The following is an 18,419-nucleotide window of genomic DNA, read 5'->3' as shown; positions in this document are numbered from 1 at the left end:
TACAATAAGCGAAGTCTCTCAAACCTCCAATAGCTGAACTAAGAGGAGGGACAGACCGACCCCCTACTGGACAGAGAAGAATGAAGAAGGGAGGCAGTGGATGTGACTCTTGCCCAAGCAAACACATCCAGCAGACAGCGGCTCCAGGAGCGGTAGGTAGGGATCAGCCGGCCCAACCGTGCCAGAGGAGAGGTGTGACAGTTGGCAGCAGCTGCAAACCGTAAGGGTTTCCCGTCTGGCAGGGGGCGTCTGCTGCCGGTACTGGGTCCCCAGCTCTGCGCTCCAGCTCCCCCAACAGCCGGACGCCCGAAAGCCAGCCTGACCGTGGTGCCGGGCTCCGCATCCTGCGCGCGGAGCGTGCGGTGGTCAAGCGCCACCCTCACCTACAAGTTCCCAGGAGTGCCCAAATTCAGGTGCGCATCAGGGCGCCGAAGGGAGTGTACACGCCGGGATGCTCCATTGGCTGTCCACTTTGATGGGCGGTTTAATCATTACGGATCAGGATCAAGTTTTGTAAACCTGAAGTTTGAGGCAATCGCAGGCTCCGGAAGAATCTGAGTGGGGCTCGCGGCAGCAGGCGAGGAGCCACAAGACCAGCCTGGCAGCGGGCGGCGCGCGCCTGGGTAGTGTGTGGGCAGTAGCTGAGCTCCCAAATCAGGCACCGCGTGGAGACTCCGTCCGTGCAGCGCCCGCCGCCTCGCTCTCTTCCTGTCGCGCAGAGCTGTCCCCGTCCACACTCACCTCTGGGGGTCCCTCCATCCCTCCCGTCCTGGGGTGCGCTCACCTCCGATCCAGCCCGCGACAAAGTCTTCCAGTTGGAAGTTGCCCATGGCCCCGGCCGCGGCGCCTCGCTTTCCCGGAGCTGGGTCAGTGCCCATTCAGTGTCTTCTGGACAGGACCTGCGGGCAAGCGCGCCAGACGGGTTAAGTCAGGGACACGGATTCCCTGCAGGCAGGTCCTCCTCCACACCGGGCTGCCCCACTCCCCGCTTCGGGTGCCCGCGGGCGGCTGACATCACGCCCCCAGTGGACCTTAAAGGCACAGAGCGCGGGCCAGCGAGGGAGTATCCACCTGCAGTTATTCACGTCTCTGAGACACTGAAAATTATTTCAGGGATGTTTTTCAAACGACAAGAGGTAAAGAGGAAGGCCCTATCTGAGGTCGGGAAGTATTTGATTACAAACACAAAGGTCACTCTGTGACTGAATTATTTAGCTGGATGGACACATCTTCTTTTCAGCTAAAACAGAGCTGAAATAATTGTAATTGAATGCCCAACTATCAGGGCTTCCCTGGTGGCTCAGTTGTCAATAATCTGCCTGCAACACAGGACTTACAGGAGAGGCAGGTTTGATCCCTGGGTTGGGAAGATCCCCTGCAGAAGTGAATGGCAACCCACTCCAGTATTCTTGCCTGGAGAATCCCATGGACGGAGGAGCCTGGTGGTCTCCAGTCCATGGGGTAGGAGTCGGACACGACTGAAGCGACTTAGCATGCACACACATCCAACTATCAACTAAATCGGAAGTTCTCAATTCTGTGAGCTGATTGAAAGCCATGGACAGCTTCTCAATAAAATACAAAGGACAATTTTCCATAACAACTTTAGCAGTCAGGGGCTCTATCCTGCCCCACCTTCCACATCTTTCGCAAGCCCCCAGGTTTCAAAATCTGGTCTGTTCCTGAATCACTGAAATAATGTGTGGAAAATACCTAGCCCAGGTGGGCTCCAAATCGTCTCTAAATACTATCTTAATAATGTCCAACATGTCCTGAGCACTGAAATCAGGCATCTTCACTGTGCCTGGGCTTACTCCTACAGCAGCCCTATGAAATAGGTGTTACCACTATCCCCATTCCTAGGAAAATGATTGTATGCCACATAAATTGTACATAGATTTTAATCTTTTAGAAAACTGGTCAAATTAGGAGATGAAAGTTGTCACACCTGAATATAAGTTTAGCGGTGCGTGGACAGATTTGAGCTTATTCCCAAAGACCTGGCTGCCACAGTGGACCACCCAGGGGAGAACCCACCAGATTTGAAGGTCCGGCAGCACCCCTGGCTGAGGGCACAGAGTCCCCTGCTGAGAGCACCTGGGCCAGGTAGGAATTTCTAAGGCCCTGGAAACTCTCAGCCTGTCCCTGGCCAGGCCTTCAGGAGGGGTGAGGTGAGCCTGGAAGTTTCCTCTGACTGCTGCCTAGACATGACGTCTGGGTGGCCAGGTAGCAAGCACACAGTGCCTCTGGAAGTGTGAACCTCGAAGGTCCCAGAAGCTGCTGGTGCCTCACTCCCAAGGCCATCTGGACCAGTCCCCGTCCCCAGCAGACAAGCAGGCCCAAACCCAGCTCAGCCACCTTGACTGAGACACTTCCTGCCAACCCCAAATGTACACCCCTTTGTCTCTGCCCACACGCTCCAGACAAGCCCATGGAGCCCGTGCTGCCTTGCCCTGAAGACATGCTCAAGCCAGAGTCCATGCACAGTCTCACTTTCTCCTCACAGGAGCTGTGAGGAGGCACTGGCGTCACCCCAGCGACGGTCACTCTTAGGTGTCAACTTGGCTGGCGACAGTACCCAGTGATTTAATCAAACACTGATCTAGGTGTGGCTGTGAAGCGAATTTGTGGATGTGGCGGCCAACTGATTTTAGGTCAGGGAGTTTATCCTTGATAAATGAGCAAACTTCATCCAACATGGAGGTTTCCCTGAGGAAGAAATTCCACATGGGAGACGAGTGGTTCCAGCCTCCCAGAATGCCCTGCAGATTTCACATTGCCCAGCCAGACCCTACCGTTAGGTCACAAAGAATCTCCTGCTGGTTTTACTGTGTACACCTGTAAAACAGAGACAAGGCGGCTCATAGAGGGCGTAGGGAGGTTTAATGAGACCCTATCTGGTCAGGGGTCTTATGACCCCAGAGCTGTGAGCTGGGGAGGCATTCTAGGAACAACCTAACAGATTGCTCTTGACCTTTCTGCACACATTTCTCATCCCTCCCACCTTCCTGTCCAGTCCCTTGCCTCAAAATGGCAGTGGGGTGCTCATGTCTCCCAGGGCCTGTGCTGAGCCCCATCAGCCACGGACTCTCTCTTCCCTGTCCATCTCCAAGCAAGGATGCTTACTGTCATCCCAGCTGTGTCCCACTCAGTGCCCTGGGCCCAGAGACAGCAGGACCTGGAGGTCCAAGGTCATGTCAAACTCTGCAGGGACCCAGCTCCCTCCAGGCTCAGGATCAAGCCTGCACTGTCCAGCCTGAAAGGCAGGGGTGGGGGGAGACAGTCATCTCTCTCTCAATCCCACTCTGGAGGCAGGTCTTGTACCCAGCCAGGCTCCAGCTGGAGGTACATGCTTACTAGAATCATGATCTAGCTATGTGGAGGGAGGGCTCCCTGGCACCCCCAGTGTCCTGCTAGTTTCCAGCAGGGCACCTGGCCTTAGCACCTGAGGTTGCAGGAAATGGCAGGGGGTAAGGTCTGGAGGAGGGGCCTCTGCTGGGCCCGGCCTTTCTCCCCCACACACAGCGATGTCACATCCTCCAGGCCAGCATGGCACAACGGCTGCCCAGGGCTCCTTCCTCCAAAGCAAGACAGAGTCTGCCACTGAGGCTTGATCCTAAAAGGGCCGAGACAAGTGAGGGCTGCCAGTAGCAATCAACCAAACTGTGCCCCACCATGCTTGGGACACATGCCAGGGCAGTTATGAGAAATCAAAGGTCTCCAAAGAGTGGTCACTTTGTGAACTCACCTTGGAGCCCATCCACGGGTGGCAAGGCTGCCAGTTTCCCCAGGTCCACTCTTTTGGAGGACCACCCAGCAGGTGCTGGGGGAGGGGGTGCTGTCATTCCCTCAGTCCCTCAGTTTGGCACCAAACGGGAAGGTCCCGAGCTGGCAGGCAGAGGCCCCAAAGCCCCGGGACAGCCTCCTGAGCCCAGAAAGCAGCTGCTTGAACTGCTAATGAGCTGCAGCAGTGCCAAGGGTGTGAGCTCCTTTCCAGAAGGAAGCTCTGTGCTCCATCCCCAAACGTGGGCCACAGATCTGCCCATGAGGCTCCCCACCAAGGGAGGTGGGGAGGAGCCGGTTCTCGTGGCAGCCGGGGGCTGGCCAGAGAAGCCTAGACCCGGCAGGACGCTGAGTCTGGGAGGGCTCTGGGCTGCTGCTTGGTCCTGGCATCCCTACGTTGGAGCAGTGTTTGTGGTGCTGCCGTGCACACTGTATGCCACCCTTGGGAGAGAGCAGGTAAAGCAACTGAGGCAAAGATGTCAACTCCCTGGGGTGCTAGGGCCAGAAAGATCCCCCAGTTCCTTTCTTCTTCAGCTCCTTCCCCAAAGGTAGCCCCCAGAGCAGCTTCCACCACAGTGGCAATGAGGATATGCAGATAGGCGGTGCTCTGACAATCAGTGGTGCACATCCCATTTCTCACTTGTCCTTTCTAGTCGGCATCAGTCTCTGCTCTCAGGAAGGTCTCTGTCAGAGAGGGGACTGTTCGCCTGAGGCGCCACAGGGGGCGACTGTGAGAACACTGGGTGAGCTGTGTGCCAGGCAGAACTCAGGGAAGGCCCCCAGGATGGGAGCCTCCTGGTTGCACCCTGAGTCTCTCCAGCCTCGGGTCTCTACATCCTCAACACTCTAGGCCAAGCCCAGGTCCCCTGCCTGCGCCCACCTACTGTACCTGGGCCAGCTGCTGCTCCTGCCTGACCCCCCAAGGCAAAGACCCTGCTCTCTCTCTATCCTCAGAGTTCATCCCCTGCTCCTCTTTCCATTTGGGGACCCTCAGGGCCCTCATCTGGCCCTCTCCCAGCTACATGTGTCATCTCTCAGCTCACAACCCCCACAACGTTGTCTCCCACCTGTCTTTCCTCTACTCGGCACCTCTGCTCAGATGGCCCTGCTCCCCTCTGTTGACGGACCTTTAATAACTCCCCGTAGCCATGGGCATGGCTGTCTTTCTTCTTTGGGTGCTTGTACCTCCTGCATCACTCTGTGCCAGCCTCGGATAATGGGAATTCCGGGGTCCCATCCCTGAGTCTGGTTCTGATTTTCAAGGTGCTACTGAAGTTCTTCATTTGTGGCAGGATTCCTTGCTTTACTTACAGTTCTCTGAGAAAGTCTATTCAAAGCCATGTTCTGACTATTTGGGTCTAGGGTCCATTCAATTTGATGCTCCAAGTCAAAAAATAGAGGTGATTGGCTGTGAAGTGAGGGGGGCCAAGCAGCTGCCAGGATGCTGGGCTGCCTGGGCTCTGCTTCTGGTGCTGCTGTTCACTGGGGGCACCTTGGGCGGGTCCAGGCCTCAATTTCCCCTCTGCCTTTTGTAGCAAAGCAGAAGTCTGAAATTCTGGATCACGAAGATGCCAGAGGTGGATGTCTTCCTAATACACGCCAGCAGAGGGCGCTGCTGCACAGCATTTGGGGCTCTCGAGGAAAAGAAAGGCTTACCTGTGGCAAGGGGGAGGGATTCCTGGCCTACTTTCCCTGGCGCTAGGCTGGCAGTCAGAGCCAGTATACACTTGGGCACTGAAAGAGGTGCTGACACGGAGGCTCAGGAGGAGTCTGAGGGTGCCAGAGTGAACCTCTCAGGGGCCTGATGAGGACTTGCCTGGTGGTCCGGGGGCTAAGACTCCACTCTCCCAATTCAGGGGGTCCAGGTTTGATCCCTGGTCAGGGAACTAGATCCAACACGCTGCAACTAAAGGTCCTGCATGCCGCAACCAAGATCAAAGATCCTGTGTGTCGCAACTATGACCTGGCACAGCTAAGTAAATAAATAAATATTTAAAAGTAAAAAAAGAAATTTAAGACCAGACTTAAGACCCCACACCTTGAAGAAAGAGTCTGGGTAACAAACTCAGCTCTGAACCCACTCAAACCCATGGCTCTCTGCTCCAGGGTGAGCATGAACATGGCAAAGAGCAACTTCCTGTTTTTAAGAGAGGGGAGATGTGAAGGACTCCTAGGACATCTCATTTTTGATGCAACTACAAAGAAAAAGACTTCAAAGAATAAAATCTCAAAACCATATGGATTCGATTTTCTCCAAAACAGAGACTTCCTAAGTGACAAATGATTTGCCAAGGGAGAAGGCTGAAGAGAACCAGCCTTAAATGAGGTTCAAGTTCATTTGCAGGGGAGTGGACAGAAGGGAAGCTGCCCGCTGCCCCATGGTTATGTGGTTCTGCTGAAGCCAGGTCTCCTGGCAAAGCAGGCAAGCTCCAGCCCTCTCTCCACTGCAGGAACACTGCCTAAGGGGACCCCCACCTTCTCCCTCCTGCCTGCCACCCAAGCGCCTCATAATGACCACTCCTCCCCTAACTTTAGACACATAAAATCACACTGGGACCCTTTTCTGCCTTATTGATGGCTTTATCCAACAATTAACCTCTGAGTACCTACCAGAAACCCTGATGCTGGGAAAGACTGAAGGCAGGAGGAGAAGGGGACAACAGAGGATGAGATGGTTGGAAGGCATCACCGACTCGATGGACATGAGTTTGAGCAAGCTCTGGGAGTTGGTGATGGACAGGGAAGCCTGGCGTGCTGCAGTCCATAGGGTTGCAAAGAGTTGGACGTGACTGAGCGGCTGAACTGAACTGAACCTACCAGAAACTAGGTATAATCTGGGGACTGGGGATACAATCATTATCTAGCACATTCCTCCCAAGTGTAGAGTTAAGACTACTTCCCTCTGACTCTCCTACCCTAACTACAGAGCCTGATCTGGTGAATGAGCCCTTTCTCCCCATGAACCCCCAGAATCTGGCACTATATCTTATGGTAGCCGGTCTCCAAGATGATGGTCTTCTGACCACTCACACCCTTGTGAGGTCTCTTTGCACACTGAATTAGAGCTCACCTGTGTGGCCAACAGAGTATGGCAGAAGTGACACTATGTGACTTTGAAGGCTCAGCTGTATTAGGCATCCCAGCTTCTGTCTCTGGGATCGATCATTCTGGGGAAGCCAGTCACCATGTTGTGAGGCTGCTCAGGTAGCCTTGTGGAAAGGCCCACAGGTGAGAAGCGGAGGCCTCCTGCCAACAACCAGCACAGATTTGCCAACCATGTGAGGCAGGAAGCAGATCCTCCAGTCCACAGTCAAGCCTTCAAGCAACTGCAGCCCTGGTCAATATCTTACCTGCAGCTTCATGAGAGATGCCAAGCCACAACCACCCAGCCAAGCTGCTCCCAGACTCCAGAACCTTGATGCTGGGAGAAAATTCATGTTTGTTGTTATGTTAAGCTACTGAAAGTGTTAGTCGCTCAGTGGTGTCTCTTTGCTACCCCATGGACTGTAGCCTGCCGGGCTCCTCTGTCATGGAATTCTCCAGGCAAGAATACTGGAGTGGGTAGCCATTTCCTTCTCCAGGAGATCTTCCCAACCCAGGGATCAAACCTGGGTCTCCGGCATTGCAGGCAGATTCTTTACCATCTGATCCACCAGGGAAGCCCACTGAGCGGCTAACAAACGTAACATAAACATAACTAAGCTTTGAGATAATATGTTACATGTGCTGTGCTTAGTCGGTCAGTCATGTCCGAGTCTTTGCAACCCCATGGACCATAGCCTGCCAGGCTCCTCTCTCCATGGGGATTCTCCAGGCAAGATTACTGGAATGGGTTGCCATGCCCTCCTTCAGCAGATCTTCTCAACCCAGAGATTGAACCCAGGTCTCCCACATTGCAAGTGGATTCTTTACCATCTGAGCCACCAGGGAAGCCCAATATATTACATGGAAATAGATGCTGATTTTGAGTTCGGTAGAACTTCAGTTAGGTACTGTTAGCAGCCCCATTTGACAGAGGAGGCTGTCCAGGTACAGGAGGATTAAATGGCCAGCCAAAGAATGCAGAGCTGGAAAGCATTAGAGCCAGGATCAAAACACTACCCAGCTCTGGAGTCCATGCTCATAACTATTGTGCTTGTATTAAGTGTCTGTGCTCTGTGCGTGCTCAGACGCCAGTCGTGTCCAATTATTTGCAACCCTGTGGACTGTAGCTTTCCATCTCTGTATTCTTTAGTTGGCCATTTAATCCCCCTGTGCCTGGGCCTCCTTCTCTGTAAAATGGAGCTGCTAACAGTACCTAGCTGAAGTGGCACCAAACTCAGTATGTTGCGTGACGTACAGTGCTTGGCACTGTGGTTGGCCCACAATAAGCACTCAATGGAAGTTACTTCTCAACCTTGTTCCAGCCTCTGTGTTCTCACGTGTGTTCATGTCTGTGTTGACCCAGAGCAGCTCCCAGCTGGTGCTAGCTGGATGGATGAGAAGCAACCTGCTCTTGAAGATAAGCCCTCCCACCCTCCCACCCAGGACCTCTCTGTCCCAGATCCTTCCTTCAAACCACTCCCTCAAGAGAGCTCCCAGTCTTGAACAGCTCCAGGGTCTCTTCAGCCCCATGAGCAAGTAAGGTCCCGCCCGCTTGCTCTGGAGATGATGGTGCTTGGCGGCAGGGCTCCCAGCCTGACGTGCACTCTACAAGCCCCACACACAGGACCAGGGAGTCATCCCTGGGGCCCAGCTCAGAAAGCACAGGAGAGGATGGCCCTGGTTTCTAACACACACCCAGACACACCTCCTAACTGTTTGAGGGCAGTGAGGGCTCAAGGATGCCGGCCAGCACAGACCCAGCCTAGACCCAGCTCTGAGGAACACACAAGGGGTCAGGCCAATCCCCTCAGGCCAAGCCAAGGAGTCTTCCAGAAAGGCCACTAGATTTCATCCACCACACTCCCAACCCCAAGTCTCCCAGCCCAAAGGGAAATCGTAGAAAAAAACACAAACGAAACCTTTTTTAAGAAGAAATTCTTGCATGTACCTGAAGTATGAGTGACTGCTTTCTTTCCCGTCCTCCTCAACTTCCCCAATCTCAGGAAGAGTGGGGAGCAGGTGCAGGCATCCCCCTGGTCAGGAACAGAAATCAGCCACCAGGGTGTGTGGGTCAGGAGAAGGGGACAGGGAGCCAGCACTGCATGACAGAGTGGCTGTGAACATGGGGCATGGCGGGCGTGACCGGGCACTAGAGGACGGTTTCAGCAGGGGCCAGCGTCCACGTGCACGGCCCCAGGTGCAGCACATGGTCCGCACCCGCCTGCTTCAGCCTCAGGGCCCTCTGCTGCGGTACACGGGGTGAACCTGCAGTCGGGGCACCAGACAACATGTCCACATGGTCCAAGTAGGCAGGGGCTCGGCAGACATACGCTGCTCCAAAGAGCAGGGAGCTGGAGAAGGAAAGGCAGAGGGGCAGTGAGGAGGAGGGAGGCGGGGGCAGGTCCAGGGCAGCCTGTCGGGCAGCAGCTCACTCTCCCCTGGCTGTGTCAAGACTCCCCGAGGAGGGGCATGAGGGCAAGTGCTCAAGTGCTCAGGGTCCCAGGTCAAATGGACCTGGGTGTGAGGTCTCCCAGCTCTGCTCTCTATGAGCTGTGTGAGCTCAGGCACGTTACTTGACCTCCCTGAGCTTGTTTCTTCAGCTGTAGAATGCAGATGACACCAGTGTTTGCACCTCAGGATTACGGAGATGATCTCAGTGAGGTGCCTAGCATACAGTACGCGCTCCATAAATGGAAGCCACAAGTACTACTCCAAAGCATCAGGTGAGTGCGCCAAGTCCAACCCTGGGAGTGGGATGATTTATTTACAAACCAGTCTCTGAGCTCTGCACCTCTCAAGTGTTCGGGCAAACCCTGCTCCCTCCCCTTTGTGGACGCACTCCTGGGACAGCTGCCCTCCATTGGGCAAGTTTTCCAGCTAGGAGAGAGGAGTGGGAGCAGCCAGGGTCACTTCCTGGGGGTGTGGCTGAACATGGGATGCAGGCTGAGCTCTCCTCTGCTGACTCAGACCCCAGGGTCAAGCCACCCACTAGTAGGGTGCAGGGTCTTCTTTCGAGACCAACAGGAGAGCCTGGGCTTGGGTGCCTCCCTCCAGAGGGGAAAATGAAGGCCTGGGGGCTGCAGTCCCAGGCCAGGTCCAGTCCCACGACAAGCTGAGCCCTGGAGCCTTGCCCCCAGTCACTTCCCCTCCTGTGTGCTGATCATCAGGTGCTGGGGCTGTCTGCTGGTGGCTCCTGCCACCACCAGCTCCTGCTCCCTCACAGTGTGGCTGCCCTGGGCCTGGGCAGCTTTCCTGTGGACTCCTGGCCCCACAGTGGAGAGGCAGGGGGCCCAGGACTTATGTGCAGCCCCTCCTCGGGGCTTCTGTAGTAAGGCACAAATCCTGAAGCATGAAGGAGGAACTGGGGCCTGAAGGCAGCGTTGCTGGAGAGAGGGGCGTCCAGGCCACTGTCATGGGAATGCCCAGCTGAGACCAGCAGGATAGGGCAGCAGGCGGCTGAGTGAGAGCGCCCAGCGGTGAGGTCTGCTGGGCCAGCCTGGGCCAGGGGGAGACAAGAAGGTCAGCCAGGCTTCCAGGTTCTGCCTGACACCCAGGGCTGGCCTGGGCCTCCACTCCATAGTAGCACTAGAAGCAGAAGGGAGAGGCGTGCCTGATCTACAGAAGGGAAGCTCTCAGCGGTGCAGGTCACCCCCTCCACCCCCCGCCCAGGGCTCCCAAATGGGATTAGAACCCACTCATCCCACCACCTCCATCTTGCAGGCACAGGGGTCAGTGCCAGCTTCATGGTGCTGGAAGTGGCTATTAGGGATTCTGTGGGGCACGGGCTTTGGGTCAAATCCCAGGACTGCTCTTGATAGCGGCGTCTCTGGCCAAGTTGCTTAACTTTCCAAGTCTCATTCCATAAAATGGGAATAATAACACCCACCTCATAGGAGTCTTATTAGGAAAAATGAAATGGCACACATGAATCATTTGTCTGGGATCCTAAGAACTAAACAAATAGTAGCTACCACTATTATCTGTCTTTATAAGGAAACCGAGAATCATGAAGCTTAAAACACATTTCCCAGGCTACTTTCCGAGTAAGTGGCCGAGCTAGGATTAAGTGAGGCAGTCTGCCTCTAGCTTCTGTGCTCTTAACCAATGACACACTGCTCCAGCTGGCCATGGGGGGCCTGGCCAACCTGCCGGGGTCAGGGCCCTGGGAGAGGTCTGAAGGGCCCCAGGGCGCCCAGTGCTGCCCCCAAACCCTCTGTGTCTCCCTGACTTGAAGGGCCCAGGGCACCCACTGCTGCCCTGCACACCCTCTGTGTCTCCCTGGGCCCAGGGCGCCCAGTGCTGCCCTGCACACCCTCTGTGTCTCCCTGGGCCCAGGGTGCCCAGTGCTGCCCCACATACCCTCTGTGTCTCCCTGGGCCCAGGGTGCCCAGTGCTGCCCCGCACACCCTCTGTGTCTCCCTGACGTGAAGGGCCCAGGGCGCCCAGTGCTGCCCCGCACACCCTCTGTGTCTCCCTGGGCCCAGGGTGCCCAGTGCTGCCCCGCACACCCTCTGTGTCTCCCTGGGCCCAGGGTGCCCAGTGCTGCCCCGCACACCCTCTGTGTCTCCCTGGGCCCAGGGTGCCCAGTGCTGCCCCGCACACCCTCTGTGTCTCCCTGGGCCCAGGGCGCCCAGTGCTGCCCTGCACACCCTCTGTAGTCTCCCTGACTTGAAGGGCCCAGGGCACCCAGTGCTGCCCCACACACCCTGTGTCTCCCTGACTCACAGAGCCGTCGCTGCTGATTGTCCTTGTGCAGCAGCGGCAGGCCTGCACCTCTCTCCTGGTAGAAGGGCCCCGGGAGCCTGCACATGACCTGCCAGGGAGGGCCAGGCTGGGGAAACTCTCCTCCTTGGAGCGATAGTAGGGGAAGAAGCCGCTGGGCAGCTCTGAGTCCTCCTCTCTGACACTCTGGTCTCCTCCTTGGTCCCTGAAGGCCTCAGGCTGTGGGGCCAACTCCTCCTCAGCCAGGAGCTGCCCGTAGGTGCGGAAGAAGGGTAGGTACTCCAGGGCCACCAGGGGCCCATGGGAGAGGTCAAGGTTGCTGAGGGACTCGCTGCCCCCTGAACTGGTGGCCTGCAGTTTCTGGGATGGGAACTCTGGGCTGTCTTCCTCCAGGAGCCTCGGAGAGGACAAGACTCTGGGCTTAGCCTTGCAGCTCTCCTGGGACATCTGGGAAGAGAAGAGTGTTCCATCTGTCATGGCACCCAACTCCCTCAGCCCCTCCAGCTTTCCCTCCCCTGCTCCTGCCAACGCTAGAGGCTAGAGGGGTTTTCCAAATGCAGCTCTGCTTGGTTAAACCCAGGGTGGCTCCCAGCCAGGGTCAGGTTACCCACAAGCCCCAGGGCACCCAGCCTGCTGGACCCGAAGTCTCACAGTGCCTCCTTCTCCCTCCTGGAGACGCCAGTCAGCCTTCTGTCCTTCCTACAGTCATAGCAAGTAGGTCCTGCTCCAGAGCCTGTGCCCAAACCTGCTCTTAGCCTCTCAGCGAAGAGAAGCATTTCCAACCCCCACCTCCTCTAGCTGACTCTGAATCACCTCGCCCTTCACTTCTACACTGAAACAGTTTTTTTGATCAGAGGTCTGCCTGCTCCATGTGTGAGCAGTCTTTTCTCACTCAACTGATACTTTTCCAACAAGTGATGGGTCTAACTTGCTGACTTTCAGTGCATCTAGAATGCCCTATGGGCTTCCCAGTGGCTCAGCGGTAAAAAAAAATCTGCCTGCAATGCAGGAGCCACAGGAGTCACAGGTGGGGTTGATCCCTGGGTTGGGAAGATCCCCTGAAGGAGGGCATGGCAACCCACTCCAGTATTCTTGCCTGGAGAAGCTCCATGGACAGAGGAGCCTGGTGGGCTATGGTCCATGGGGTCGCAAAGAGCTGGACTTGACTGAAGAGACTTAGCACACGTGCACATGCCCTACACTCTGTCTACTCCAGCCATGCAGACCTTCTCTAGGTCCTTCTTACTTGCCAACTAGCCTTTGCCACAGGGCCTTTGCATGTGCTAACGCTCCTGCCTGGACTCTCTCCCCTCTCCTTTCTCCTAGCTGACAACTTCTCCAGCTCCTGGCTTAGGGTCTCTTCCCTAACTCCTGGCTTGGTTGTGTCACTCTACCATTGACTCCCACCACCCTGGGACGTCTCATTTCAGAGCACCCATTCCTCTGCTGTGAAACATTTATCTGCATGATTACTCGATTAATGCCTTTCATCTCACTGTTTATAAATTCCACCTAGGCAGAAGCAGCAGCAGGCAAGGCCCATCTGTCTTCTATATCCTTGGAGTCTACAACAGCCCTGACACACAGTAGATACCAAATAATGAAAGAATAAAAGGAAGGTTGAAGTGAAAGAAAGAGGAAAAAAGAAAGAATGCTGACCTGGGCTTGGCCAGGAAAAAGTCCTTTCCAGACTCAATGTCACCAGGAGGGAGAAGCCATGTCTTAGGGCAGGGTGGGGTGGAGAATGAGGAATTGCTGTCCAGGCCCTGAGGGGACAGAGGTACCCAGAGCACCTGTCAGTGAAAGGCCAGCCCATGTTCCACCTTTGTTTGTCAGGACCATGGGTATATAGTGGGGTCTGTGGGTTGCGCACGTGGCTTCTGGGTCACACAGGAGGGACCTACTGTGTTCTGACCCTGGCCTTCTTGATCCTTGATGGGGCCTCTGGGCCTGGAGTGCCACCTTCTGCCACAGGCCATGTGGTCCATGCTTGCCCCAACTCCTGTGTACAGCTTGAGCACAAGGTCCCCGTCCCAAGTCTTAACCCTTGGTCAGTGCCTGCTACCCTGCTGACAGTGAGCTCCTGGAGACAGGGGACCAGGCCCTCCTCTGAATCACACATGCCCCACTCAAGCCACTTTTTCTGAGTTTCTGCCACTCCCCAGACACCCCATGGGCACTCCCAGAGAGTCCTGTCTCTCTGGGAGTCCTTAGAAGCACATGAGGACAGACTCGCCTTTCCAGCTTTGCTGGGTCAAGAAAACAGGACAGACTAGCAATGGTGCCGGGGTTTGAGCCTGAGTCTGCCCTGCTCTGAAGCCTTTTCACCGTGACTTACATGGCATCGAGAGTTGAACCACATCCCCTGTAAGATAGGAGGTCCTAATCCCTGGTAGCTGTGAATGAGGCCTTACTTAGAAACGGGCCCTTTGCAAATGGAACCCAGTTAAGACGAGGTCATCCTAGTTTAGAGTGGACTCCAAATCCAATGACTGGTGTCCTTATAAGATGAAGAACACTTGGACACAGACACAGGGAGAATGCCACGTGACAATGGAGGCAGAGATCAGAGCAATGCTGACACAGCCAAGAAATGCCAAGGATCGCCAGCAACCAGCAGAAGCTAGGAGAGGGGCAGGAACAGACTCTCTTTCTGAGCCCTGAAGAAGGACCCAGCCCGCACCTTGATTTTGGCTCCTGACCTTCAGAACTGTGAAAGAAGCAGTTTGCACTGTGTGAAGCACCCAGTGTGCAATGACTTATTTCAGCGGCCTAAGACACTACTCACACGGGTTGGGTGGATGGCTGGTTGTGTGCATGAAGGGCTCTGACACAAGGATAAAGACTGGTAGGGCTCTTCTGGCGAGCAGCTTGTGGGGAGAGGCCCATCACCCTCTGTGGGCTGGGCTCACCTAGGCCTTGCCCTTCCTGCCATGCGGTATTGCTGGCCCAGTGTGGAACTCCCAGTGGTGGGCCAACAGCTCTCCCAGACCTCAGTCTTTCCCACCTGGGTCCTGGCTCCACTCCACCAGCCAGCCTGGACTGAAGGAGGTCAGAGCTGCCTCCACTAACTCTCCAAGGGGCTCAGCCAAAGGTGGCCAGTGCACAATGCTGTTTACACTATCTCCCCCCAGATGCTACCTCCAGCGGCCGTTGGAGAGTCAGCAGCAGCCCTGAGTCATGATAAGATCAAGCTTCATCTTCAAACTCTGGGTGAAAAGACAAAGCCTCCTCAGCAGGTCCCTTCCTCCTGGCCTCCTCTTCCCCCTGGGAAACCTCTGTGCCTGGCAGAGAAGATTCCATCATGAAGTCACAAGGCCTGGTGCCAGGCAAGAAAGCCAGATGGCTGTTACCATGGAGACTCCTGCCCAAGCACCCAACACCTTGATCATCTCCTGCCTCTTAATTCAGCTGAATCCAGAGCCTTCCCAGAGGCTCAGGGGGACAAAGGGCAGGCAGGCATCTTCCGGAAATCAGATCAGTTCTCCATGATGGGGCCAGTGAACTCACTGGGAGACTTGTGCCCGGAGACTCACAGAGTCCCCCAGGGCCTCCAGCAGAAGGTGAGGAGGGGTCTTAAGTATCTATTCTGCTGCCTGGGACCATCTGGACTTTTCCTTACCTGGATGCCTCAGGCTCCTTGGGAATGCAGCCAAAGCCTGAATCTCTGGTCTCCATCTCTGTGGCCCCTCCTCTGTTGTTCTTCCCTGGTCACTAGTGAGCACGAAGTGAGACGGCTGTGCAAGGACTGATTGTGCCAAACGTCTACCTTCTCCCGTGGAGCCAGCAGCCCCAGCTTCTCTCCCAGGCCTGGTGCTCCTGCTCAGAGAAAAGAGATAGGCATTTGTCATCACTTGCCTGGTTTCTTACCCCACTGAATGATTCCCACACAGTCCTCTCTACAGACTTTCAAGCTGCAAAGTGCATCACTATTAGGCCACCGTACAGATTGGAGACTTGAGCCTCAGTAATAGGACAGCCTGGAGAAGCAGACTTCAGAGTTAGTCTTTAGCCTAAGGGCTCAAGACAGGAGATCCCCAGCCTACCATGGAGTGGAGGTGAGGGGCACAAGGCCTGGGCGTCTCCAGGACCACAGGTTTACCCAATGGGAGATTCCAAGCAAAGTGTGACTCAGTGGACCCCTAGGCCCAGGCAGGACTCCCCCATCTCTCTGTCAGCTTTTCTCTTTTAATAGACTCAATTCCTGAATCCATATGGAATTTATTTTTTGTAAGTGGTAACAGATAAGGCTCTAGTTTTTATATGTTGAATGGTTAGTCAGTTGACTCAACATCATTTATGGATACATCATTTCTCTCTCAACCTGATTTAAAATACCAAAGCATAACCCACATTCTAAATTCTTAACTGTTTCAAACTTAAGTCAGTTTCTTGAAATTATTGTTTTGTCCCTCTCTTTGACTCGCTTGGTACCAATGCCATATTATTTTGATCTCTTTAGTTTTATAATAATTTTAATTCATGTTATATGCTGCTGCTGCTAAGTCACTTCAGTCGTGTCCAACTCTGTGCAGCCCCATAGACAGCAGCCCACCAGGCTCCCCCGTCCCTGGGATTCTCCAGGCAAGAGTACTGGAGTGGGTTGCCATTGCTATAATCATCTTTAAAAAAAATCAAGGTCTAATTTATATACATGGTCCACCAAAAATCTAAGATCATGGCAGCTTGTCCCATCACTTCATGGCAGATAGGTGGAGAACAATGGAAACAGTGACAGACTTTATTTGGGGGCTCCAAAATCACTGCAGATGGTGACTGCAGCCATGAAATTAAGACACTTGCTCTTTGGGTCTGAGCCACCACGGAAGTCCCTTTGGAAAAAAGGCTATGACAAACCTAAACAGCATATTAAAAAGCAGAGACATTACTTTGCTGACAAAGGCCCATATAGTCAGAGTTATGGTTTTTCCAGCAGTCATGTATGGATGTGAGAGTTGGACCATAAAGAAGGCTGAGTGCTAAAGAATTTATGCTTTCAAATTGTGATGCTGGAGAAGACTCTTGAGAATCCCTTGGACAGCAAGGAGATCAAACCTGTCAATCCTAAAGAAAATCAACCCTGAATACTCATTGGAAGGACTGAGGCTGAAGCTGAAGCTCCAATACTTTGGCCGCCGATGCAAAAAGCCAACTCATTGGAAAAGACCTCGATGCTGGGAAAGATTGAGGACAGGAGGAGAAGGGAGAGACAGAGGATGAGATGCTGGGATGGCATCACCAACTCAATGGTCATGAGTATGAGCAAGCTCCAGGAGATGGTGAAGGACAGGTAAGCCTGGTGGGCTGCAGTCCATGGGGTTGCAGAGTCAGACATGACTGAACAACAGTAACAAATCTATACACCCATGTGACAACCCTAAAATTAATATACAGAAATACCTCTTTTCAGGTAATCCTCTCTCTGCTTCCCAACTCCAAGCAACCACCGATTTGCTTTTTGATGGTAAAGATACATTCTAGAATAAATGGAACCACACAATATGTATTCTTTAACATGTGACTTTTAGTTCCACATTTTAAGACTCATTCCTACTGTGGCACAGTTTGCTCCTTTTTATCGGTGAGCAGTATAACATTGTATGGCATGACAATGTGTTTATCCATTCATCTGTGTAGAGGCATTTCCATTGTTTCCATTATAAATAAAAAGCTGCTCTGAATAGTTATATACAGGACTTAACACGGGCATAGTCTTCAATTCTCTCAGGTAAATATTTTGAATTCAAATAGCTTGATCACAGGCTTCCCTGGTGGCTCAGTGCTAAAGAATCTGCCTGCTAATGCAGGAAGCACAGGTTCGATCCCTGGCCGGCAAGATTCAACATGCTGCAAAGCAACTAAGCTCAACAGTGACACAACTATTGAGCCTGTGCTCTGGACCCCAGGAACCACAAACACCTGAAGCCCTCGTGCCCTAGGGCCTGTGCTCCGCAGCAAAAGAAGCCTGCGCACCACAACTAAAGAGTAGCCCCTGCTTGCTCCTGGAAAAAAGCCTGCACAGCAGTGAAGACCCAGACAGCCAAAAATAAATAAATAAAACCAAATGAATGAAAAAAAAAAACAAAACACAACTTGGTCACATAGCAAGTGCATATTTAAATAAGAAACGGCCAAACTTTCCAAAGTGGTTACGCCATCTTTACATTCCCAACAGCAATGTATGAAGGTTCTAGTTGCTTCACATTCCTGTGTGTTGTGTGTGTGTTAGTCGCTCAGTCGTGTTCGACTCTGCGAACCCATGGACTGTAACAGTAGCCTGCCAGGCTCCTCTGTCCATGGAATTCTCCAGGCAAGAGTTCTGGAGTGGGTTGCCGCTCCCTTCTCAAAGGGTATCTTCCTGACCCAGAGATCAAACCCAAGGCTCCTGAATATTGCAGGCAGATTCTTTAAAGCCTGAGCCACCAGGGAAGCCCATCACACGTTCTCACCATCATTTAAAAATGTTGCTATTCTAGTGGGTATGTAGTGGTATATCTTTATGGCTTTAATTTGCATAAATTACTAATGATATTTAGCATCTTTTCATGTGCATGGTCTTTTCCTAATGCTGGGAAAGATTGAAGGCAGGAGAAGAGGGCAAGAGAGGATGAAATGGTTGGATGGCATCACTGATTCAATGGACATGAACTTGGGCAAACTCCAGGTGATGGTGAGGGACAGGGAGGTCTGGTGTGCTGCAGTTCACAGGGTTGAAGAGTCAGACCCGACCTGGAGACTGAACAACAAACACGGGCATGTTGTCCATTTATGTTATCTTCATCTCTGTCCAAATCTTTTGCCAACTCTAACAACTCTATTGTTATTGTTAA

At 53.6% G+C, this 18,419-nt stretch overlaps 1 protein-coding gene across 1 annotated transcript in view; it reads right to left on the bottom strand.

Annotated features, from left to right (window-relative positions):
• The window catches only part of SLC25A48 (solute carrier family 25 member 48), a 43,143-nt gene extending 42,313 nt beyond the window's left edge, over nt 1-830 (bottom strand). Inside the window, exon 1 of the mRNA XM_005890394.3 lies at nt 785-830. Coding sequence (XP_005890456.3) covers nt 785-830 — 46 coding nt within the window. The remainder of the gene's footprint in view (nt 1-784) is intronic.
• Between the last annotated feature and the right edge of the window lie 17,589 nt (nt 831-18,419).

The sequence above is a fragment of the Bos mutus genome, chromosome 7, assembly GCF_027580195.1.
Source record: "Bos mutus isolate GX-2022 chromosome 7, NWIPB_WYAK_1.1, whole genome shotgun sequence".
NCBI classification, from domain to species: Eukaryota; Metazoa; Chordata; class Mammalia; order Artiodactyla; family Bovidae; genus Bos; species Bos mutus.
This window is presented reverse-complemented; position numbering and strand designations above follow the sequence as displayed.